Here is a 23,553-nt window from a genome sequence, read left to right on the forward strand (position 1 = left end):
CCCAGCTCTGTTTCGGGTCGGCTCTGTGATCTTGGGCGAGTTACTCAATCGCTCTGAGCCCCAGTTTCTCCATCTTCACGCCCAAAAGCAGAGATGACATGAGTTCCAGGGCCAAGCACAGGCCTGAAATGGGGCACGTACTCAGCACACCATTACTCCCTGGACACCCCCACCATGTCCCACAGGCCCCTCAGTCTCAGCATGTCCCCCCAACCTATTTCCCTTGGTCATCCCCACTGCCACCTCCACTGCCCAAGAGAGAAGTCCACGGTGTCATTTGGGACACCTCTCTCCTTACCCTCCAACAATCACCGAGTCCTGACAATTGCACCTTCTAGGTGGTCAACCTCTCTGTCCACATCTGCCACCCACTGCCAACGTCTTGGATATCTTCACCTCTGGATTCTCACAGCAGCCTCCTGGCTCGTGTCCCTGCCCCCAGAGTCTCACTCTGTCCTTAGTCCCACGAAAGCCTGCCTGCACAGCCAGAAAGAGCTCCTGAAAGAGTAAATCTTATCAAGACACTCTCCTGTTCAAAACCTCTCAGTGGCTCCCCATTGCCCTTGGGGCAAAGTATTAATGCAGTCTCAGTTTCAGGCGGAATTTACAGACTCCTTCATGACTCCCCCCACTTCTCTCACCTCCCTCCCTGCTGGGGCTCCCATGGGCCCCGTCCCAGTCCCAGTCCCTCAGGGCATCATGCTGTGCCTGACGCCAGGTGGCCTACACATGTTCTCCCATCTATCCCTTCGCCATCTGCCCTGATGAACCTCTACTTCAGGACTTGGCTTGAGTGCCAGCTCCTCCAGGAAGGGGCTGCCTCTGGGCTCCGCAGTTCCCCCCATTCTATCTTTCTTGCCTGAGGGAGAAGCCTGTACCTAGTAGGCATTCACGCATGAATGCTGCGGGCCCCTTCCTAGGAGGTTTGCACGAACAGGAAGGCGAGAGGGCTGTAGAATCCAAACATCCCTCCAACTAGGAGGAGCTCCTTTCCAGGTCCCCAAGGCAGCCCCAGGCTCAGCCCTAGACTTGGCAGGGGGCTCAGATCAGGTGGGTTCTCCTGGGCCCTGGGGGGTAGTGGCCAGTGCTCATTCAGCCTCTACTCCAGCCTCTGTTGCCTGCCTCAGGCTCTATGGGACACACAGCTCTCTCCTAACCAAATTATTATATTCAGTAGTTTTGGGGTAGCTTGTTCCATAAATGTCTGTTAGGCCCATTTGTTCTAGAGTTCTGTTTAAGTCCATTGTTTCTTTGTTTATGTTTTGGAGGATCTGTCCCGTTCTGTCAGTGTGGTGTTGAAGTCCCTCGCTATTACAATGCTGCTGTTTATCATTTTGTTTAGATCAAGTAGGATTTGCTTGAATCTGGGTATACCTGTGTCAGGTGCATAGATATTTAGAATTCTTATGTCTTCTTGTTTAATTGTTCCCTTCACCATTATATAATGACCGTCTTTGTCTTTCTTTACTTTTGTTGATTTGAAGTCTATGTTATCTGATATGAGAATGGCTACACCAGCTTTCTTTTGGTTTCCATTTGCATGGAATATTGTTTTCCATCCCTTTACCTTGAGTCTGAATGAGTCCTTGTCGGTTAGACGCGTTTCCTGGAGACAGCAGATACTCAGCTTGTATTTTTTTATGCATACAGCCAGCCCATGTGTCTTCAGTGGGGCGTTCAAGCCATTCACATTTACTGAAAGAATTGATAAGTGGGGTGGATTTCTGTTCATCCTGTTGCGTAGAACTTTATTGCTTTGTTTTACCTCTCAAGCCATTGTGGTATCTGGACTCTGACCTTTAGCTTTTGGATGGTTTTACACTGGTCGGTGTATAATGTGCTGATCAGTGTATAATGCAGATCTGAGGGTAGATCTGGTCTTGACAAATTCCCTTAGCGTTTGCTTGTCTGAGAAGGTCTTTATTTCTCCCTCATATAAGAAACTTACTTTTGCAGGATACAAAATTCTAGGCCGTTTAAGAAGACTGAGAATGGGGCCCCAGCCCCTTCTGGCTTGTAAGGTCTCAGTTGAGAAGTCTGCAGTTACTCTGATGGGTTTTCCTTTGTGAGTTACCTGATGCTTTCACCTAGCTGTTCATAGGAGTTCCTCTTCTGTGTTAACTTTGGCCAGTCCAATGATTATATTTCGTGGTTATTGCCTCTTGGTGATGAATCTCCCAGGAGTTTGTTGAGCTTCTAGTGCCTGGATGTCCAGATTTCTAGCAAGACCTGGGGAATTTTCCTCAAGTATTCCCTCAAATAGGTTTTTCAGCCCTTGTATATTTTCTTCGTCACCCTCAGGGGTGCCTATAATTCTTATGTTAGGCTTCTTTACATAATCCCATATTTCTTTTTTTTTTTTTTTTCACAGAAAACGTTGCTTTATTACTGCGTCTGCCAACACACGAGGAGTGCACAGGGCGCCTTAAGACACGAGCCCTGGTGGGGCTGGGGTCCAGAAGCCCCCAGGAGTGAGCGGGACAGGATGGGGCCGGGAGCTCATAATCCCATATTTCTTATAGGCTTTGATCATACCTCTTATTCCTCTGTTCTTTCTCTTTGACTGACTTGTTCAATTCAAAGGTGTTGTCTTCTAGCTCTGAGATTCTTTATTCTGCCTGATCTAGCCTATTCTTAGGGCTTTCACTGTGTTTTGTATTTTCTTGAATGATTTTTTCATTTCCAGAAGCTCTGCTTGATTTTTTAAAAAATAATTCAATTTGAGACAGAGTCTCACTCTTTTGCCTGGGCTAGAGCGAGTGCCGTGGCGTCAGCCTAGCTCACAGCAACCTCACACTCCTGGGCTCAAGCGATCCTTCTGCCTCAGCCTCCTGAGTAGCTGGGACTACAGGCATGCGCCACCATGCCCGGCTAGTTTTTTCTATATATTTTTAGTTGTCCGATTAATTTCTTTCTATTTTTAGCAGAGACGGGGTCTCGCTCTTGCTCAGGCTGGTTTCGAACTCCTGAGCTCAAACAATCCGCCCACCTCGGCCTCCCAGAGTGCTAGGATTACAGGTGTAATTTAGGCCGCACCCGGCCTAAAAAATAATTCAATTTCTTTAGTGAATTTTTCATTCATTTCCTGCATTGTTTTTGTGGTTTCTTTGTGTTGGGTTCATTGAGCTCCCTTACAATCTATATTTGAAATTCTTTATCAGTCAGTTCAATATTCTCATGTTGGCATTTTCCTTGGTTTCCATTGGTATAGAGTTATTATTTTCTTTTGGGGGTGTCCTTTCATTCTGAAAGATCTGGAGATCTTTCACTGAATCCTCCTCAACTGGAGCAGCTTTTGCTTCTTATTTTTGGATTTTCTTTTGATTAGATAATGGCGCACCCAGTTTAATCTCTGAGACAGTGGGTGGTGCTTGTGGGGGACACTCAACTATATCTTATATGATCCAGTCAGTAAATACTGTAAAGGGTGTGCAAATTGACCTCCCGGTCGGTAGGTGGTGCTTTCCAGCAGGAACAAGCTACAATGTTGTTTTTGGATCCTGTGACCAGCTCTAGTCCCTTCAGGGAAGTACTTGATTGCCCCAGCTGGTGGGTGGGGCCCTGGAACTTCAGATGAGTCCTTATTCTCTGCCACAGCAGAGGCAGGTAGGGGAGTGCGGTTGGGTGAGGCTGGGTTGGGTGAGACTCCCCTTGGCTCCACGAAAGCTGGCAAGGTATCTGTTTCAGCAGGGGTCAAAGGTCTGCTCACAGCTTCTAGGGAAAGCCACCACGGAGAGGCAGCAGTAGTGTCACCCAATCACAAATCTCCCCTCTTTGCCCCCAAGCAATGTGACTGAGACCTGGGGATACAGGATCTGGCCTGCGGGTCTGTCACTAGGTCCCAAAGATTGAAGCCCTGACTATGCCAGGGAGAAGTGCCCTGGCCCCGAGTTGCCCACAGGGTGCCCAAGCAGGTTCAATGTCCCTGTGCCTCGGGGTGTGCCCCACGCTGATGGAGTCGCTGGGCAAGAGGCACCAGGGCCAGTGGGCAGGGAGCTCAGAGTCCGAGCACCCCTCAGTCCACTGCAGGACCCCCTAGAGGAAAAGTCTGAGCCCCATTCTCTGTGGAAGCCTCCACGTGGTGGTTCTATTGTCTCTCTCGGCAGCCACAGGTGGGGGAGGGAAGGGAGTAAAAGAGTCTGGAAAGGTTTGAGCCCCACTCTTTGTGATGGACGCACCAACAGAGAGGAGAAGCAGTTCCTGCGAGCCCTGGCTCACTTGTCTCTCAGCAGCCACGGGTGGGCATGGGAAGAGGAGGAAAAGAGTCTGAGTAGAAGACAGCTGGCACTCTGGCTGTCTCTGTCCCTCCCTCCAGAAGGCAGCCCACCCAGAATGTCCAGACTCTGGGGTCACACAGGTCCCCCGGGACCCACCAGCACCCTGTGGCTCCCGCAGTCTGGGCCAGAGTTGGGAAATGTTTGTGTGGGAATGAGCCAGACAAAATCTGTGGGCTGAGGCGCCCTGGGGAGGACAGAGGTGCACAGTGGGTGGAGAAGCAACATGGTGCCTGCTGTCTTTGATTGGGTCTGCAGTGACAGGAAGTGACCCCCAGGGCACCGGCTGCCTGGTGCCTCGTCCTCACGAAGCTCCCAGTTCACTGGCGGCAGCAGCTTTCGGGCTTGTGAGGGCAGAAGGGCTCTCCGGCAGCTCTGGAGCCCACTGCCTGCCAGAGCTGTGGGGAGGGAGAAGTAAGCCGCCCCACCCACCCTTCTCGCTGGACTCCAGGCCTCCTGGGCGTTGATCTCTGCCAAAATCCTGCTCCTTCATGTTCCGCTCCTAATTCTGGGGGCTAGAAGTCCAAGATCGATGTGCCAGAGGGGTGGGTTTCTTCTGAATCTCCCTAGGCTTACAGATCCCAAATTATTAATATTACAACCATCTGCTCTTCCAAGTATTTCATTAGCCCCCTGAAGCAAACCCAGGAGCCTCAGGAAGCAAGCCCAAGTCCAGCAGCAGGCCATCAATCTTCCTGCCAAGCCCCAGTCCGAGCCTCACTGGCTTCCCTTAATAGAGCCCACAGAGCAACCTCTTTCTCTGCCTCCTCACTTCTAGCCTGGCACCTCCAACACGGCCTCTGCCAGCAACCCTGGGTCTTTCTGAGCTGCACGTCTGAGGGGGCCCCTCCTCTCCTGAACACCTGCACTGGCATCACCGTCTGCCTGAGGGATGCAGCTCCTGCTCTTGAGCTGGCCACGGAAGCCCTCCAGGCCTCCCTGCCCCCAACCCCTGCTTCGCACAGGCTGTTCCTCCACCAGGCATGCCCTTTCCCACCTTTCTCTAGGAAAATGCATGCTAAATGTCACCTTGGGCTGGGATTCCTGCTGGGATTGCCCAGGAAGGCAGGAGCTGCCAGCTCTGTGCCGTTTCAGAACTGTGTGTGTTCTTCTGTAACGGCCCCATTACATGGAGTCATCCTTCCTTCTTCTAGTGTCTGGCTGTCCCACCAGACTGAGAGCTCCTGGAAGGCAGGGACCAGGTTGAACTCATGTGTCTCTGTCTTGTCAAGACTCGCTTTGGGCAATCATTCAGGAAAGACAGAAAGAAAGTGTCATGTCCTTCCCTCCCTGGCCCCTGTGTCCTCATGTATCAAGTGTCTGTTGCATGCCTACTGTGTGCCAGGCTGGGCTGTCCTCCATTAGAGCCTCTGGGCCGCTTTATCTGGCTCCAGTGGATCAGAGACCTGCTGCAAAAGCAGGAGGCCTCAGTGCTCCAGCCAGGGGCCTGGGCTGGACAACAACCCCTCCGCCAGTGGAGCAGAGTCCCAGAAAGCCAGGTCGCTGTTGAGGGTTCCACTGATCAACCCCTTCTCCTGGGCCTGCGCTTTCAGGCAGGTTCAAACTCTGTTCTGCCACTCCCTGGCTGGGTGATCTTGTCTCCTGCCCAACCTAGATGGAGGCTATTTTGAGTCAGGGTCACCTGTCTGTGCCCACAGAGGTGACAGTGGAGGTGCAGCAGCCCAGTGGGGTGGCTGAACTGACCACAGCCTAAGGCAACCGTGGGAGATCTTGTTTCCCACTTCTACTTTTCGGACACTCGCCTTTTGTCATGCAGTGAACTTGGTCAGACACTCATTTGCTATCTGTGGCCAAGTTACCTCACCTCCAGAGTCCCAGCTGTCTCTTCTGGAAATGGAGATAGTATCCCTTGCCTGCCAGGTTGGTGTGAGGCACAGAGGAGGTGTGAGCGACGGCCACACTGGGCACTGTGAAGGAGGCAGCACCACACTCCTTGCCCTTCAGGAAACGCCCTCTGTGGCCTGATTCAGCCACAAGAACCTCTGCAGACACGGGAGAAAGTACACGGGCCAGGTGTTGGGAGGCTAAGTTCTGGCCTGGCTCCCAGAGCTGGGTCTCAGCCTCCTGCTGCCATTCTTACCTCTGGGTCTGTGGCAGGTGACAGCCACTAATGGGGACTCAGCAGCTGCCTCCTGTCAGGGAGGGGACTTCCCAGGGTGCCTCGGCAGCCAGGGGGTATGCCAAGGAGATGTGGCGGCCACAGTGTCTCAGGCCTCAGCCCAGAAACTAATAAACATTATTGGCGTGTGGGGAGGGAGGGAGGAAAGTGTGTAGCTCTGAAACCATTGAGACTGATTTATTGGTTAATTAGTGGGTTTTTACAGCCACAGACTTCCCCAGCTGTGCACAGGCATAGGAAGGGAGGGGGCCACTGTGAGGCCAAGTGTGTCTCGGTGACTCTCCTGAGCCCGGGCACCAAACAGGCTAAAGGAATAATGCAAGGTGTTTGGACCAGGGAATGGGCCCACGACTTTATAGCCAGGGGAAGCCCGTCAGGACCTGCCTGCCTGAGACTGGAACAGAAGTCTCTTAAGGAAGGGACTGGGAACTCTGCGGTTTCCAGGGCATCCAGTCATGTGTGGGGAGCTGCAGTTTTGGTAAAGAGAATCAGGAAGAACCAAGAAAAACTGTGGAAACCATGGAAACGGAGAGAAGATGCCCCAGAGGTAGAAAAGGAAGACCGTTGAGTAGAAAAACTTAGCTTTTAAAATACAGTGGGTTAGGAAATTAAAAACAGAAAAGAAAAAGTTAGACAGCCATGGGTTTGAATCCAACCTCTGCCAAACACTAGCCGTGTGACCCTGGGCAAATCACTAAACCTCTCTGATCTTTGATTTCTACATTTGTAACATGGGGCTAATCATATCTACCTTGCAAAGCTGTTTTGGTAATTAAAGAACATAGCACCTGTGAAACATACACTTAATGAATGAGCTTAATAAATATTTGCTATATTAGTTGCTAGTGTTAAATTGCCTAGGACAGGGCTCGGAACCAAGAAGGGGCTTGGCAACAGGTGGTGGAGAAAGCAGGGCCTAGAAGGTGCTGACCCAGTCGGAGGGATATGCAGAGGGACCACCCTCCTGCCACTGGCTATGGACAGAGTCTGGGGGCTGCCCTGCTAGGGGGCTGTGCAGCACCATTTTCACTGCCCGGGGTGTCCGCTGGGCTGGAGCGCAGCTCAGCCACCACTCAGCTGTGGAGCTTGGACAAGTCGCTCCACACTGCGCGCTCCTGAGGACTCCTGGCCTTGGCCCCATCCCCTAGCCCAGTGGCGTCCTGCCTTCGAGGAAGAGGACAGACAGACAGACGGACACCGGCAGAGTCAACGCGAGCAAGGTTTATTCCGGTCCTCAGGCAGGCAGGGCTCATCCAGCCTCTCCGCCGTGGGCGGGCCCCTCCCTGGGCTCCCCAGCCCAACCGCTGCCGGCCAGCAGCCTCCCACGAGGCCGGGCGTCCACGGGGGTGCAGCCGCCGGGGCCCGAGGAGGCGGGGTGGACGCGCCTGAGGGCGCGGCGGGCGCCCGGGGGGCAGCGGGTGCGGTGGCGGCGGCGGCGGCCGCAAGGCCACAGGCGGCGAAAGCGCGCGCGGAAGTGGCGCGAGGCGAGCGCGTAGACGAGCGGGTTGAGGCAGGAGTTGGCGTAGGCCAGGCAGTGCGAGGCCAGGCGGCAGGCGTAGGTGGCCGGGCTGAAGGCGAAGCGGCCGTACCAAAAGCAGAGGATGAGCGCGTGGTGCGGGCCCCAGCAGAGGGCGTAGAGCGCGGCCACCGCCAGCATGGCGCGCCCCGCGCGGCCCGTGGCCCGTCGCCGCGCCTCGGCCGCCGCCGCGCCCGCGGGGCCCACGGCGGCCCACAGGAAGCGCAGCGTGCGCCCGTAGGCCAGGCTCACCACGGCCACAGGCAGCAGGTAGCCGGCGGCGAAGGTGGCCACGTCGAGGGCGCGGCGGCGCGCGTCCTCCCAGGCGGGCACGCAGAGCTCCAGCGCGCCGTAGCGCACCGTGCCGTAGTAGCTGAGGTAGGGCGCCGAGAACAGCGCCGCCAGCAGCCACACGAGGCCCACGGCGGCGCGGGCATTACGCGGCGTGCGCAGGGCCCGGGAGCGCAGCGGGTGCCGCACGGCCAGGTACCTGCGGACGGGGCGCCCAGTCAGCGCGGCGGGCGGGCGCGCTTCCGCCGGGACCCCCGTCCGCGCCCATAGCAGGGGACTGGTGGACCTGTGGCCTCAAGGGGCCTTGGTTCCCTCCTCTGAATAATGGGGGTTGTTGTGAGGATTAAACGTGTGAACACTTAAGCAAAGGGCTTAGATCAGTGCCTGGCACCCAGCTAGGGCTGAATTGCTGTTAGGTGTTATTTATGGTATTATTTTACATACCAGTCAAATGAAGCCCAGAGAGAAGTGACTTGCCCAAGGTCATCAGCTAGGGAGTGAGCTTGGAGTTGACCCCAAGTTTCATGCCATGGAAGCAGGTGTGAGCATAACTTGGGCCAGGTGTGGGCAATTACATAATAACTGATGAATGCATTTGTGAGTGTCTTTAGCCATTCATTTCACACTTACAGAGCACCTGCTATGTGCCAGGCCTTGTGCTGACACTTGAGACACAGATGTCCTCTGGAAACTCAGTGCAGGTGGGGGCAGGGCAGGCATGCCCTGCAGGTGCAGAGAGGCTGCTTGCAGGGGGCCAGAGAGCTTTCCTTCCTTGCCTCCCTCCCACCTCCCTTTTTGGTACCCCATTCTCTCCTTCCTAAGGCCAATGACAATCTGTTCAGGTCTTCCCTCCCCGGCCAGGCCCTAGACACAGCGCACCTGTCCACCGAGACGGCAGCCAGCGTGAAGCTGCTGGCGTACATGGTGAGGTAGATGAGCAGGTGCACAGCCTTGCAGACGAGGGCCCCAAAGAGCCAGGCGTCCAGGGTGTAGATGGCGGCCTGGAAGGGCACGCAGCACAGGATGAAGCAGAGGTCGGCCACGGCCAGGTTGAGGATGAACAGATCTGTGGTGCTACCCGGCTCCTGCCAGGCACTGGGGCCGGGCTGCAGCAGCACCGCCAGCACCAGCCCATTGCCCACTGTGCCCAGCAGGAAGATTAGGGCAAAGACCACAGGCACTGCCACAGCCCCCACACTCCCTGGGCTGTCCAGCGAAATGTTCTGGGCATCAGCCATCTCCCCATCAGACAGGCACCTGGGGAAGAGAAGCTGGAGTCATCAGGCAGGGGCCCCCAGCTCTGGTCACTTGACCCAGGGGTCTAGCTCCCCCAGCCTGAGTCTGGCAAGGTGTCCTGGGCTGGAAGCTCATGGGGGATGGGGGAGGGGAAAGCAGAACCAAAAGTCATCACTGAGACCCACTGTGTGAGCAAGCCCCTGGCACAGTCACGCTGGTGTTGGGGGGGTGGTTCTTCAGTTTCCCAGGGTACACCCCTCTCATCCAGGGCATGGAAGGCTGCTTAGGGAGCTGGTGGACACCTTACCTCCAACCCATGAGGCAGATGAAGACACAGGCAGAGTAGGGTGAAGACATGGCAGATCGGGGGAGGGGCAGTGCCAACCCCAGGAGCTGGTGTATTTTCCTTACTTTTTTTTTTTTTTTTTGAGACAGAGTCTCACTCTGTTGCCCTGGCTAGAGTGAGTGCTGTGGCGTTAGCGTAGCTCACAGCAACCTCAAACTCCTGGGCTCAAACGATCCTATTACTGCCTCAGCCTCCTGAGTAGCTGGGACTACAGGCATGCGCCACCATGTCCGGCTAATTTTTTCTATATATTTTTAGTTGTCCAGATAATTTCTATTTTTTTTAGTAGAGATGGGGGGGTCTCGCTCTTGCTCAGGCTGGTCTCGAACTCCTGAGCTCAGACAATCCACCCGCCTCAGCCTCCCAGAGTGCTAGGATTACAGGCGTGAGCCACTGCGCCCGGCCTTTTCCTTACTTTTCAATGGGAATCTGAAGCTCAGCACCTAGCTCAGTATTTGGACATGGGTTCAGGACTTTCTCTAGCTACAAGCTGTAGCTTCAGCAAAACATGGGTGGCATCCCTGAGTCATTGGAAAGTCCACTCTAGTGAGATGACCACAATGGCAAAGCTGGGAAGACCATATAGCTCACTGAACCCTTTTTGCACATGGGGAAATTGGAGCCCAGAGAGGGTACGTGGATGGTGGTGGGGGGCAAGAATCATATTTTGAATGGCAGATCTGGGCTGTTGCCACCCTGGTATCCCGACTTCTAACCTAGAGTGCTCATCTGAACGGCTGTAACAGGTGGTGCCTCTGAGCCTGCATGTGTGTGTGTGTGTGTGTGTGTGTGCGCATTTGTGCACGCCACGGCCATTCTTACCCCCCTGGCCCACCCCACAGCCCACATTGCCTACTACCTGTGGATCCCCTGGCATGCCTGGGATCGCTGGGGTGATGGGACAAATTGGTGGGGAGAGACAGAGAGGAGGGAAGAAACGCAGTATCTGCCCCCACCCCAGCACCCGGCATGCAGCAGGTCCCCAAAGCTCAGGATGGGCAACACCCACCTCAACCCTGGGCACTGGACTCTGCTTGATCCTGGATGGAACAGCCAGGCTGGGGGCTGCCTCCTGGCTCAGCTGCTGCCCCTCGGTGCCTCCGCGCAGGTACAGGTCTGCTTCCTACTTCTCCCTCTTCGCCTTTAAGGCACTTCCTCTCCTCTGCCCCCCTCTGCTGAGCTGGAGTTGGGCACTCCCTCTGGAGTAGCCACTGACCACCTCCTCCTCAGTTCCTGATTTCCCCGGGTGGCATGCTCTTCTGCCTGTCTCTTCTCTGCCTCTCTGCGTTGCTGCTGCCTCTTTCTCTCTTTCTGCAGTGAGTAACCCATTGATCTCACTCTCTGAGATTCGCTTTGTAGTTAACCCCTCCGTGGCCAGGGCCCAGCTCAGTCCAGGCACTCCCACCTCCTGTGGCCCTGTCTGGTGACTCCACCCCCTTTCCTTTCCCCCCCTACCCCCAGACTCTGAGCAGGTGTCCAATCCAAGTTTAAAAAGGATTCCTAGTCTTGAATGGGGTTTCTTAGGCTGGGAAACCAGGACGTGAGTCCCCTTTCTACAGACTTCAGGTAGAACCCCTCCCCTCAGGCCTTGCAAGTCCCCAGTCCCCATTTCCTTCCCTAAGCTCTTTCCAGGGGCTTAATCCAGCTGGTGACCAGATGGTTTATGTACTTGCCCAAAGAGTCTAGCTTCAGCCTGAGGGCAGCAGGGAGCTAGTGAAGGTTCTAGAGCAGGGAGGTGACCTGCACACGTTTATTATGTCCTGGGGTGAAAAGGATGGATAGAGGGGGAGAGATTTGATGAGTGAGGCTCCTGCTAGGAGCCTCTTGTCCAGGCAAGAGCCAAAGAGGCTAATAAGTCCTGGTGAATGGCTGTGTGATTCAGTCGTGGGGTTCAGGCAGAACCCACATGGCCAGATGCTTCCAGAGGGTTAAGGAGGCTAGCACCTGGGGAGCGAGGTGTACTGGATTTAGCCACATGGAGACTGTTAGAAAACTGAACAAGGGTAGTGAGGGCAAAAGGCAGTTTGCAGTGGGTTAAGGAAGGGAGAGAAGAGGTGGCAGGGACTCAGTGTCTGCCTTTTTAGAAGCTAGGGGTAGGGTGGGGAGCCTCTCAAGGGGGAGCCTGTGAAAGGGAAGAGAAAATAGGGCGGGAGCACAGATGGAGCCAGGACTTGCATTCAAGGTCTGAGGAGCTGGGCAAGAGACTCTTTAGAATGAGCTCCTTGAAGGTCCCTGGGATTGTCACCCACCCCAGATGCAGAGAATCCTCGAGTTTTTAGAAGCAGAGACTCACGGAGTTGAAACTATTAGGAATCTGCTCTGGACTCTCCAAACCTAAATTCAGAACCAACAGAGTTGAATTGAGGAATTAGAATTGTAGAATCCGATGGTAACCGAACAGCAGAACTGTAGGATTCTAGACTCAGTGTGGTGGGATTTGAGAACTATGGACAGAGATCCACAACCACCTTGCCTGAAAGTAATGCACTGTTAGACTCCCAAAAGCCTGGACGAATGTGTGTGCCTGAACCGTGGAAGGTGCTGGAAAGCCCCAGAGAGAGAGAGAGATCCTTGCGCCCCTTGGGAGCACCCTGCCTGCAAGGCCCCTCCTCGCCCAGGGTTGGGCAGTGCTAGGGCAAAGAGCTCCCAGCAGCGGCAAGGCTGAGCTGATAGGAGAGCGGAGGTGGAAGGAAGGAAGAAGGGAAGACGGAAGCGATCAGAGAGAGGGCGGCCGTGGGCCGGACTGGACAGGGGTGCCGTCATGGCGCAAGCCTCAGCGTGCCACCCCTCCCCTCGCTCCTACTGCTGCTCCAGGCTGCCGCAGCCTGAACACAGTGCCTGACTCAAGAGGACATGGACGGCGCGCCCTGGGAGCGAGTCCCAGAGCCCCTGGCTCCGCAGGACACGGACTTGCGGCTAATCCGCGCCGGCCCTTGGACGAAGCATGGCCCTATAGCTGGTCACAGACGTCGGGTGACCACGAGGACGCGCCCAAGCTGACGCGGCTGGCTGGGCGCTCTGAGCCGCGAGCTGGCCGACGGCGTGCAGTGCCACCCCGGTCCGCTGCCCACCCTGCCCGCCAGCGTTGGCGCCTGGGGGCTGCCGCAGGATGCAGGGCGCGTTCTGCACCACTGGTTGGTGGGGCTTCGCCTCGTGCCACCTCATATCGGCGTGGCCCCGCTGGGTACTCCACACAGACTGAGACACGTCGACCCGCAGCTGCTCTCGGCTACCAGGCATAACCTGCCGCCTGCGCAGACCTCACATGAAGCCAAAGGCTGCACTGCTGGTTGAGTCCTGGGCTGCCGCCAGGTGTCCTACCCAGCGGAGGCCTGCCAATGTTCTTATCGCTGATGTGGCCACCGCTGTCCCCGGCCTGGCTGCGTTCCACCGGCCACCCTCGCAAGCTCCAGGACCCAGGCCCAAGTTCCTCCGGGTGGCAGGCTAGGATTCTTACAATCCCAGCTTTGAGGTCCCGCAGGACTGGGCTGGAGCCGCCCAGACCGTCCCTCCCAAGATGTCAGGGCAAAGGGGAGGCGGGAGGAGCAGGACGCAGAGACGTAGGTCTGGTTTCCGGTCGTTAATGATAGAGGGCTTTTCACCCTCTCTGCCCCAAGCCACTTAGTGTGGCTTCCCAAGGCCACACCACGCCAGGGTTGGAACTGCGATGCCTCAGAACCCACTCCCCACCCCGATCCGCACCCGGTGCCCAGGGCGCTTAGCAGGTAGAGTGATGGAGAGACCCCCGCCCCACGCAGTGCCTATAGGACCAGGGGAGCGGCCAGCTGTAGTGAGAGAAAAGGGAGAATGGCGCCTTGGCAGCAGCAAATCATCCCTCCCGGCCCCGCCAGCGGGGCCGCCCAGACAGCCACTGTCCAAGGCCCCCTGCAGGGGGTGGGGGGGGGACGGAGGCGGGGCGAGCCGGCGGCTGCAGCTGCCGGGACCTGAGCTCGCCGCGCCCCCTGGCGGCTGACCACCAGGCCGTAGCCTTGGAATGAGCGAGATGGAAGGGCCCTAGATCTCAACGTGGGAGTGGGTGGGGTGTGGGGGCTGAAGCAACACAGGCTTGGGGCTTCTCCAGTGCCAGAGTCAGGCAGGGACAAAGTGGGCTAGAACACAGGGTTCGACTGTCAGGGTCTTCCTCAGTGGTGATCCACATTCTTTTCTTTGGAGTCTGAATCCTCCACCTCTCCTCCCAAACATGGGTTTGGGCACCCAGCTCCAGCTAGCTGTCTCCATCTGGGCAGCTATGGGGGAGCGGAGGCGGTGGCGCTCACCAAGGCTAGACCTGGGGGCTGCAGAGTAGCGGGTGGGTGGCAGGGGAAAGGGCCTGCAGGCCGGTTCTTAGCTGCTCTCCACAGCAACACGGACTCACTGAGCCAAATGGTGGCCCCTGCCAACTCCCAGATGCCTGGGTCCCATTTAATTTTGAGGAGGAGGTCAGCTCTAGGAGATACAGTCCTCAGGAGCCTGCCCCGAGAGCCTGAGCGTCTGGCTGATTCTTCAACAGGGCTGGGCCTGCTCGGAGAGAATAAAACAGACCAAAGCATGACAGCCAGTTTTCACGCTTGTTTCGCATACTCACAGCCATAAGCAGAGGCCTTGTCCCTGCCGGGCCCTAGGACTCTGGTTCAGGACTCAGAGCTTCTGGTCTGGGCTGACCAAAGACCTCCTTCGTCTCTGTGATGGTAGGTGGCCCTTGGCGCTGCTTGTCCCTAGCCAGAGCTCAGGGCAGTGCCCCATGCAGCCGCCCCACTTCCACGAAGGCTTCCACGCAGCGGTCAATGTCTTCTTCGCTGTGTACTGCTGAGATCTGTACCCGGATCCGGGCCTTGCCCTTGGGGACCACTGGGTAGCTAAACCCGATGACAAAGATACCTGGAGGGTAGAGAGCAAGGGCATGCCGGAGTCAGACAGGCTTTGGGGACATGACACACAGCTCCTGCTTTCCTGAGGTGCAGAGAGAGCAAGGGAGCTGCCCAAGGTCTCAAACTTGGACCCGCCTCATGGCCTGGGGTTTTCAAGCTTGGGCAGCAGGTTTAAGAGAGGTGGGAGAAAGGGGGAGTATTCACAAGCAAGGGGACTTTAGGACCCACCCCCAGTTCTCTCATCCCCACGCCCTTACCTCTCTTTAGCATGTCATCCGCCATGCAAGAGGCCAGCCGGGCATCGCCCAGCATCACAGGACAGATGGGGTGACTGGCTCCTGAGATGGTGAAGCCAGCAGCCTGCATCTTACTGCGGAACCTGTGGGCACAAGCTGAGTGTCACAGGTCACTAGGGGGCCACAGAGCATTCACACCAGCTCCTGATGGGCCCAAGGCCCAAGATCTGTGCTCAAGTCTGCAAAAGGAACCAACAGAGAGTTACAGACCCCGAGGCGGATGGGACCAGGCAGAAGAAAAAAGGAGGCAGGAAGACAGGATTGACACGAGAGAGACACCAGTGCACAAAGGAGGAGGCAGAGACAGAGAGAGGAGGTGGGCAAGGAGAGGCAGACCCTGTGGGCATGAAGCTGTCTATGGGCCTGGGCAAGCACTCAGGGCAGCTCTCACCACGTCCCCCACCCCAGCCTGCTCCACCCCAGCTAGGACCCGCACCGCTGGGTCTTGGCAGCCATAGACTGGACGATGGCGTTGCTCTCCATGAGCAGGTCCAGGGCCTTGGAGGCACAGCCAACAACAGCAGGTGGCAGACTGTTCGAGAAGAGGTAGGGCCGGGCGCGCTGTCGTAGCAGGGACACCAGGGGTCCGGGCCCTGTTGTGTAGCCCCCTGAGAACAAGGGGAAAGGTGGTGGTGGGAGGAGGAGTCAGTTGGGTCGGTCAGGGTTCAGGAGCCAGTGTCTCACCCGAGGCCCTCCTGAATACAGTCCATGCTGCCCTCTTTGCAGCCCCATGCCTGCCCTCTCCACCTCCCACGACCCCTCCAGTGCCCTGCATGTAGGTAAGGGGACCCCAGGGACACAACCCAGCAGGCACCTGCTGCTCCGCCCAGTGCTTTCCCCAGGGTAGAGTTGATGATGGTGACCTGGTCCATCACGCCCAGAAGCTCATCCGTGCCCCTGCAAGAGAAGCCATCACCGCTGCCACTGACTCCCTAAATGCCCAGGGGTCACAGGTCAGGCTGGGGGCTGGCCTCTCAGTTTCCCATCCACCCTCAGAAGCCCCACCCCAGGCTTTAGGTGCCATGTGTTCCCACCGTCCTGTGGGCCCCAAGAAGCCAGTGGCATGGCATTCATCCACAAAGACCAGGGCACCATATTGAGAGGCGAGGTGGCAGATCTCTTGAAGGGGTGCGATGTCACCATCCATGGAAAACGCTCCATCGGTAGCCACCAGGCACAGCCGATGCTTCTACAGGATAGACATGAGCAGGTGGTGGGTAGTGTCACGAGTTAGGTCAAACTACCTGTCCCTTGTGCTACTTGGGGCTCTGAGAGCTCACCCTGCCCAATGACCAGCACAGAGGTGGGTACACAGCCACTGTTATCTAGAGCATCCTCGCTCTCATGTGTGCCTTTCTCAGCCTCACCATCCCCACCCGCAGCCCTGGGCAGTGAGGGTGGTCTCCGGTCTCGCTCTCCTGGGTACAGTCCTATCCCCAGGCCCACCCCAGTTTATGACTAGCAGGGGCCTGCCACGCAGCAGGTGCTGGCTAAAACTCAAGGCAGCATGGTGCAATGGAATACAGTTTTGGGTCTGAGAGGTCTGGGTTCAAGTCTTGGCTGTTTCAAACTTTCAGGCTGTTGATCTGTGAGTATGGAAGAAACCTCTCCAAGCTTCTTTTCTTCACCAGCAGGAGGCCGATGGTAAGCCCAGGGCTTGCTCTGGGACCCCCGGGCCTTGGCCCACCTGGGCCTCCTGAAGCTTGGCTTCTAGGTCGGCCATGTCCAGGTGGCGGTAGCGGTACTTGTGGGCCTTGCACAGACGGATGCCGTCGATGATGGAGGCATGGTTCAGCTCATCTGACAGGACTGCGTCCTCAGGGGTCAGCAGGGCCTGGAGGGGGGAGTTAGGGTGGAGCCATCACCTAACCACTTTGGGGTTCACCCTCCCCCGTGACTCCCCCTAAGTCAAAATTTCAGTGCCAGCCAGGGCATTCATCTGCCTTGATTTCGGTCCCCAGTGCCCCAATACTGAGCTGGACCAGGGGCCTGCTCTTACCTCACTAGAGCAGGTAAGAACATGTTTGGTGAGTGCCAGGCCCCTGCCACCCCCAGCCCTCCAGCTGATGTAGGTTACCCCCCAGATGCTCTGGAAGCTACACTTCTTGCAAGCCCCAACATTCCTCCCGGAGCACCCAACCTTGACCTCCATAAGAAATGGGCTCTGGAGCCTCTAGGCATGGCAGTGGCACCCTGCCAAGTTCTCCTGACTGCCCACCCTTGAACCTTCCACAGCCTAGCCAGCGCCTCCAACTCCCGCCCACAGCCCCCCATACCTCAAAGAGGCCGGCGTTGGCATCGAAACAGCTGGCATAGAGGATGGCATCCTCCCGCTGGTGGAAGCGGGCTAACTTTACTTCTAGATTCTTGTGGATGCTCTGAAGAAGTGAGTGAGAAAGGTGTTAATGCCTGTGCGGCCACAAGGGACAAGTCCTAGAGGACAGAGGCTTAGAGGGCCACAAACAGACCCAACCCAGAAGGCCTGCAGCCTCAGCCTCTCCCATCTTTCTGTACCAGATGGGTTACCCCAGAGCAGACTGGAGTCTGCAGATGGCGCCCGCGGAGGAGATAAGGACTTGCTAGGTCTCCCTTCCCAGGAGGATCTTCATTTTGTAATGGGCATCTAATGGTGGAATTATGGGTACTGATGGGGAAGGAAGATGTATCCTCCTAATATCAAACTGAGTGCCTTTTTTGGTTGCCTAAGGGTGAAGAAAAGGATTACATAAGTAACTCTGGGTTCATCTGGGCTTCTAATTCTTAGATTGAAATTTGTTTGGTCTAGGTGATGGTTTTGTTGGAGAGTGCCTGGATGGGAGTCAGGAGTCCTGCCTCTGACATTCATCTCACCTGCACCTTTCTGAGAGGACAGGTAATAATAATCACAAGTAGTCAAGAGCAGGAACTATTAAGCCAAGCTACTGTCTTCAGATCCCACCATGACAAGCTGTGTGTCTCTGGGCAAGTCACTTAACCTCTCTGGGCCTCAGTGGCCTCATCTCAACAACAGGGATAAGAATAGCACCTATCACTTAGGATTTTTATAAGGATTAATGAGTTAATACCTAAAATGTTGTTAAAAAGAGCACCTGGCACATAGTAAGCACTGTATAAGTTTCATGTTTATATAAGTTTATTTTATAACATTCGCAAAATAATAGTCAATATTTACTGAGTGCTACTATGTGCCAGGCAGTGTTCTAAGCATTTCTTACATGTATTAACTCTTTAATTTGTAATGATCCTATTAAGTACTATCATCCCCATTTTCCCAGTGAAGGAATTGAGTCAGCGAGAGGTTAGGACTCTTGCCCACAGCAACAGACTCAATAATTAAGGTAGCACTGGAAACCGAGCCCAGCAGAACAGCTCCAAGACTCTCCATTCAATCCTTGCCCTCTACTTTTCTTTCCCTGTAGAGGGACAGGTGTGAGGAACTCTGTTCTGCAGGTGGGAAAATGGATGCTCAAAAAGGTAGTTTCTTGCCCCAGGCTTCTCAGCAAAACAGAGGCCTTTCCCCAGCCTTTCTGTTGGACAGCTCTGGGCTACCAGTGGGCCCAGAGCCTTGGGATGAGCTGAGCTGGCTAAACCAGCTCTGCTATCAGAAGCAGGCAGCTGGGGACGGTTTCCCCGCCCCCCCAACACCCACTGTATACCTGGGTCCCACAGATGAAGCGGACAGAGCTAAGGCCAGCTCCAAACTCCTCTAGAGCCTGCAGACCTGCCTGGATCACTTCAGGGTGGCTGCTCAGGCCCAGGTAGTTGTTGGCACAGAAGTTAAGGATTCCTGAGGTGGAAGAGAGACGGACACAGCAGCTTAGGCAGGGCAAGGGCAGGTCTGCAAAGATGACAGTGCCAGGCCCTGAGGAAATGGTCCAGAGAGGAAATGAACCTAGATTCACCCTTAAGGAGGCAGCAGTCACACAGTATGATCCATTCTGGGACAAAGGCCAGGATGGGGAGCTGGGAGTCCCCAGGAGGCAATGAATCCAACAGCTACAGCAGAGGGAGTGTCAGTACTGCACCTTGAAGGATGGAAAGTTTAAACTCGGGCTTTGAATCACATTCTACCCAAGGGGGAACCCAGCCTTTCCTCACAGGCTTCTCCTGTTCTTGAAGACCACCATGGCCCCTCATCTGGGCCTTGGTTTCCTTGTGGTAAAAGAAGAGGGCTGGGTCAGATGCCCACTGCAGTCTTTGAACTACACAGTTTACAATACTTCGCCATCTGGTACAGAATTGCATCCCCAAAGGCAGGTGCCTCTGAGACCCTAATCCCTGAATTTTAAAGCCCAAAGTGAACACAGCTGACTAAGGAGGGGAAGGTTCGCACTTCTTGACAAAGGTAAAAACAGGATGAGGACTTAGGTGTTCTAATTTCCCATCTTTTTGGCTGTTCCAAGCTTCCCCTGGGGGAGGAGAGGGATCTCCTGGGACCTCCACTTTACAAATGAGTACAACAGCACCAAAGATTCCAGCCTAGTTCCTGGGCAGAAGGCAGGTTTGGGGGCCTGTTGATAACCAGCACTCCGCTGCGGCTCAACACAAGAGGGGCAGTGACGCTGGTTAAAATGAAAGGAGGGAAACCTGGCAGGGCCAATTCATCATGTGCTTTCTATGGCAGCCCTGGGACCCCTTGCTCATTGTGACTTTGGTCAGGAAGTTGGCCTCTCTGGCGAGTCAGGCTATGTTGCAGCTTTAATATCCCAGCTCTGCCTGCAGCTAGCTGGGGGATTTGGGGCAAGCCACTTCACATTTCTGGGTTTCAACTTCTTTGTCTATAAAATGGAAGTAGTCATTCCTACGTTTAGAGGTTAGCAGGAGTCCACGTGCAGCAATTAGGAGAGGCCTTCACAAAGCAGCCGCTTGAGAAACGCGGGGTTTCCTACCACCCTCCCTTGAAGCGGCACGGTAGGAGCCAGCTGGGTGTCTCTCTCTTTTTCTCACGTCCTCCTGGGGCTGGGTCTTGGTCCAGCCCTGCCTCTAAACCAAACAGGTGCTCAAGGACACATCACCTCCCTCCGTGAAAACGGGTTTAACTAGGTTAGACTTAACACTGGGAAGCCATAAAGCCTGCCAGAGAGATAGCGACGGGACCAGTAGCTTTGTGTGCAGGTGCCACCCACCCACCCCCGTCTCCGAGACCTGCATTCGAGCGCAAGCCAGGGAAGGGCCCTGGAACACCCGGCCAGGTCCAACGGCTCCCGGGAGGGGGAGTTACCTCCGGAGACGCCGTCCACGTGGATGCGCGGTCCCTGACGGGAGGTGATGACCCGCTCACTCTTCCAGGTGCCCGCTCCGCGGATCCCTTCCAGCTCCGCCTCCAGGATGCCTCGCAGCTGGGCCAGTGCCGACTGCGCGCGGCGACCGCGGGGGGCTCCGGAGAGCGCAGCACGCCAGACGCCACCAGCCCACATCGCGCCCTCCTCGCCCGGCGCGCCTGCCCGCCGGAGTGCCCTGCTCACCGCGGCCGCAGCCTAGTCACGTGGCCGGGGGCCGGGCCCCGGCAGCCAATCGGGGCGAGAGGCGGGCCCGGGACGGGTGGGCGGGGTCCGGCGGGCTGCGCCAAGGACGAAGTGGATTGACTCGTAAGTTGAGACTGGCGAGGTCCGGGTGGCAGAGGAAGTCGCGTCAGGGCCCAGCCCACCGGACTCTCCACCCCATTCCCACACACCCACCTCTGAGGGAAATGGGGTGCTTTCTGGAACCCGAAGGCAGGAGCGTAGAAGCAGGCTGAGGAACGTTCTGCTCCTTTCAGCCCGAAGGTTTCCCGTTTCTGTCCAGCTCTTGAAGCCCCTCCCCCCATTCTCAGGTGGAAAAGCCCCAGGGTCCCCAGTGCCCGCCCACGCGGCCGCTCCGCATTCTGCTCCAGTCTTAAAAGTAAGGAAAAAATAACACCAGTCAGGTTTTTTCCTTTTCCAATTTTATTTTTTTTAAAATTACAAAGACAGCAAAATTTTCCCGGCACAAATAACACTTGCTTAAAAAAAAAAGGGGGGGACGCGCAAGTGCGCGATTTTCATGTGTAATTAAAATAAGATAAAGACAACTGTACAGGTTTTTTTCTCCCAGCGCCCGGGTGAAACGTAAGTACTAGTCCTAGATATGTGTGTGTATATGTGTGTGTGTGTATACACATGCACACAGACCTAGCTCTGTAAAGCTACTTAGCAAATTCAAAATTGACTGCAGTATGTCTTACTGTCCACTCCCCGCCCACTCCCCCTCCCCAGCTACAACTACTTATAAAAGACTCATAAGTAAAAAGGGGTCACGAGGTTAAGTGGCTGTTGGTGGGACTGGAGCCTCACCAGACCAAGCAAAGCCACCGCTTGTACAGGAGCAAAAAAACCAAAGGAAAATAAAAAGTCTTCCTGGGACGCAATTCACCAACTGTGTGGAAAAACCCAAGTTTCAACAGGGCACACTGAGGCACTTGGCTGACGCTCCCCACCCTTCCCCCAAAGTTTCCACTCCCGGTTAATAAGAGACGTTGCCGAAGCCACAAAGAGCCCCCCAATGGCTAGTTCCTAGCTGACTGGGAGAAGCTACAGCTTCTCCAACCAGGTGTCACTTTGTCTCCCCCACCCCCAGCCCCTTCCCCAAGACAACAGAGAGGCCACAAGGGCAGACTAACAGAAGTGAGAAGGAAACTGGGTCTGGACCCCCTTCTGCTCACCAGTGAGAGATGGAAGTCAGCCCCGGGACCGTTTTTTTTCCACCTCCCTCCTTTGCCCACTAGCTGCTGCCACCTTTTTCCTCTCCACCAAAGGTTCTGAAACCCACAAGGGGTGCCCAACTTGAAGCTTGCTGGCCTTAAAAATACTCCTACTAACCTCACAATTCCTGGGATCACTCTCATCTCGCCAGAACAAACTGCTTTGCTTGTTCTCTCCTCCCCCATCTTCGTAGAAAACAAACCATCTAACAAAACACACAAACCCACCAAAATCCCTAACCCGTAAGTAGATTAACATCAAAACAAAATGTAAGTACATTCTCATCATTACAGAGGTGAGACTTGTTGCTGTCCTTGCACAACTGGTTAAGGAAAAACGAATTATTCTGTAATTTCTGAGGAATCCAAATGCTGTCTCTTGAATAAAAAGGGGCAAAGGGGTGCAGATGAGAATCAAGAGAGAAAAAGGAGAAAAGTATTTACAGAAAATAGGAAGGAGTGTCCACAAGAAAAGGCTTCATTGTCACTTCTTGCTGGCCCTCTTGGCGCTGGACTTTGCTTTGGGCTTCACCGATTTGGCCTTCTTGGGCTTGGATACCTTGACTGGCTTGGCTTTGACAGTCTTGGGTTTTTTGGTTTTCCTGGGCGTGGCAGCCGGCTTCTTCTTGGCCTTCTTGACTGGGGCGGCTTTGGGTTTCTTGCTTGGGGCTTTGGAGGCTGCAGCCTTCTTGGGCTTGGCTGCCTTCTTTGGAGTGGCCACCTTCTTGACTTCCTTCTTGGTCTTCTTGAAGGCCACTGACTTCTTGGGCTCGTCGCTCTTGGCCAGCCGGAAGGACCCCGAAGCACCTACCCCTTTGGTCTGCTTGAGGACACCGGTGGTGACCAGACGCTTGATGGACAACTTGATCTGCGAGTCGGCGTTCTCACCCACCTTGTAGTGGCTCTTGATATACTTCTGGATGGACTGGCGCGAGGAGCCAGCGCGGTTCTTCTCCGCCTGGATAGCAGCCACGATCATGTCTGAATATTTGGGGTGGTCTGTGGACTTCTTGGAGGCCTTGGCCCTCTTAGGCTTGGCCGCAGGAGTGGACGTGGAGTTCTCGGTCATGGTGGCCTGCCTGGTCTGGCTGTTGAAAACGCTTGCCAAAGGGCCAGCCCTCGTCGGAGGCTGAGCGAAGCCTGCCTGGGGACCTGCTCTCGGGCCCCTGACTACCGAGCCAGTCCGGAGTCCGGCTCCCCGGGATGCGGGCGAGGAGGAGTCGCTGCTTTTCCTCCCCGGCTCGGGTGGCGGGAGGGCTCCCTGGACCGGCTCTGCGTGGCCAAGCCCCGCCGGTATGTCGCTCGGTCTCAGCGCCTGGCTCTGCCTCCGCTTCTGCTTCTGCCTCCGCCTCCTCTGCCTCCTTTTTCCCAGCTCCGCGTCTGGCGCTCGGGCGGCGCATCCGGGTATTTAGCGGCGGCGGGCGGACCGCGGTGAGGACAGGGCTGCTGGCTGCCTGCTCTCGGCCCGGAATGGCGCCGCGCCGCCGCCATCTGTGTTTCTTCCGCCTAGCAAATCCGACCTTTCCCCCCGATCCCGGCCTTCTTGCTCCCTGCCGCCGTCCGGGGCCGCTGCCTGGCTCCCTGGGCTTCCTTGCTGGGCGGCCCGCCGACCAGGCAGCCGCTCCCCGCGCCCGCCACGCGCCCCAAACGGCGCCGAGGACCGCTGGTGTGCTGGCACATTTCCCCTTTGCGGGGGTCTGGCCCTGCGGTGCTGGGGAGCTCCGGTGAGGGAAACCCCCCGTAGCAAAGCTCTCTCCTGGGGCTACCGGTTACCCCGCTCCCGGCCCGCTGGGGGGCCCCCCAGCCCAGTGGAGCAGCCGGAAAGTGACCCCAACTAACACACACTGCCTGAAGCTGGGCGACTCCCA

The 23,553-nt window shown here is 56.0% G+C and overlaps 3 protein-coding genes across 3 annotated transcripts; all 3 read right to left on the bottom strand.

Annotated features, from left to right (window-relative positions):
- Positions 1–7,663: 7,663 nt before the first annotated feature.
- Positions 7,664–9,459, bottom strand: GALR3 (galanin receptor 3). The gene is made up of 2 exons (XM_012637984.1): positions 9,101–9,459; positions 7,664–8,420 (listed from the first exon to the last, which is right to left on the bottom strand). Exons 1-2 carry the CDS (start codon positions 9,457–9,459, stop codon positions 7,664–7,666), a joined length of 1,116 nt encoding a protein of 371 aa, XP_012493438.1.
- Positions 9,460–14,354: 4,895 nt separating this feature from the next.
- On the bottom strand, positions 14,355–20,440 carry GCAT (glycine C-acetyltransferase). The gene is made up of 9 exons (XM_012638125.1): positions 20,189–20,440; positions 18,624–18,754; positions 17,244–17,345; positions 16,655–16,801; positions 16,002–16,156; positions 15,782–15,864; positions 15,404–15,575; positions 14,929–15,050; positions 14,355–14,681 (listed from the first exon to the last, which is right to left on the bottom strand). The coding sequence occupies exons 1-9, from the start codon at positions 20,382–20,384 to the stop codon at positions 14,530–14,532; spliced, it is 1,260 nt and encodes a 419-aa protein (XP_012493579.1). The 5' UTR covers positions 20,385–20,440; the 3' UTR covers positions 14,355–14,529.
- A 1,306-nt stretch (positions 20,441–21,746) lies between these two features.
- Positions 21,747–23,185, bottom strand: LOC105805265 (histone H1.0). Its single transcript, XM_012638126.1, has one exon. The coding sequence runs from the start codon at positions 22,752–22,754 to the stop codon at positions 22,170–22,172; it is 585 nt and encodes a 194-aa protein (XP_012493580.1). The 5' UTR covers positions 22,755–23,185; the 3' UTR covers positions 21,747–22,169.
- Between the last annotated feature and the right edge of the window lie 368 nt (positions 23,186–23,553).

The sequence above is a fragment of the Propithecus coquereli genome, unplaced genomic scaffold (genome assembly GCF_000956105.1).
Source record: "Propithecus coquereli isolate 6110/MARCELLA unplaced genomic scaffold, Pcoq_1.0 Scaffold126, whole genome shotgun sequence".
NCBI lineage: Eukaryota > Metazoa > Chordata > Mammalia > Primates > Indriidae > Propithecus > Propithecus coquereli.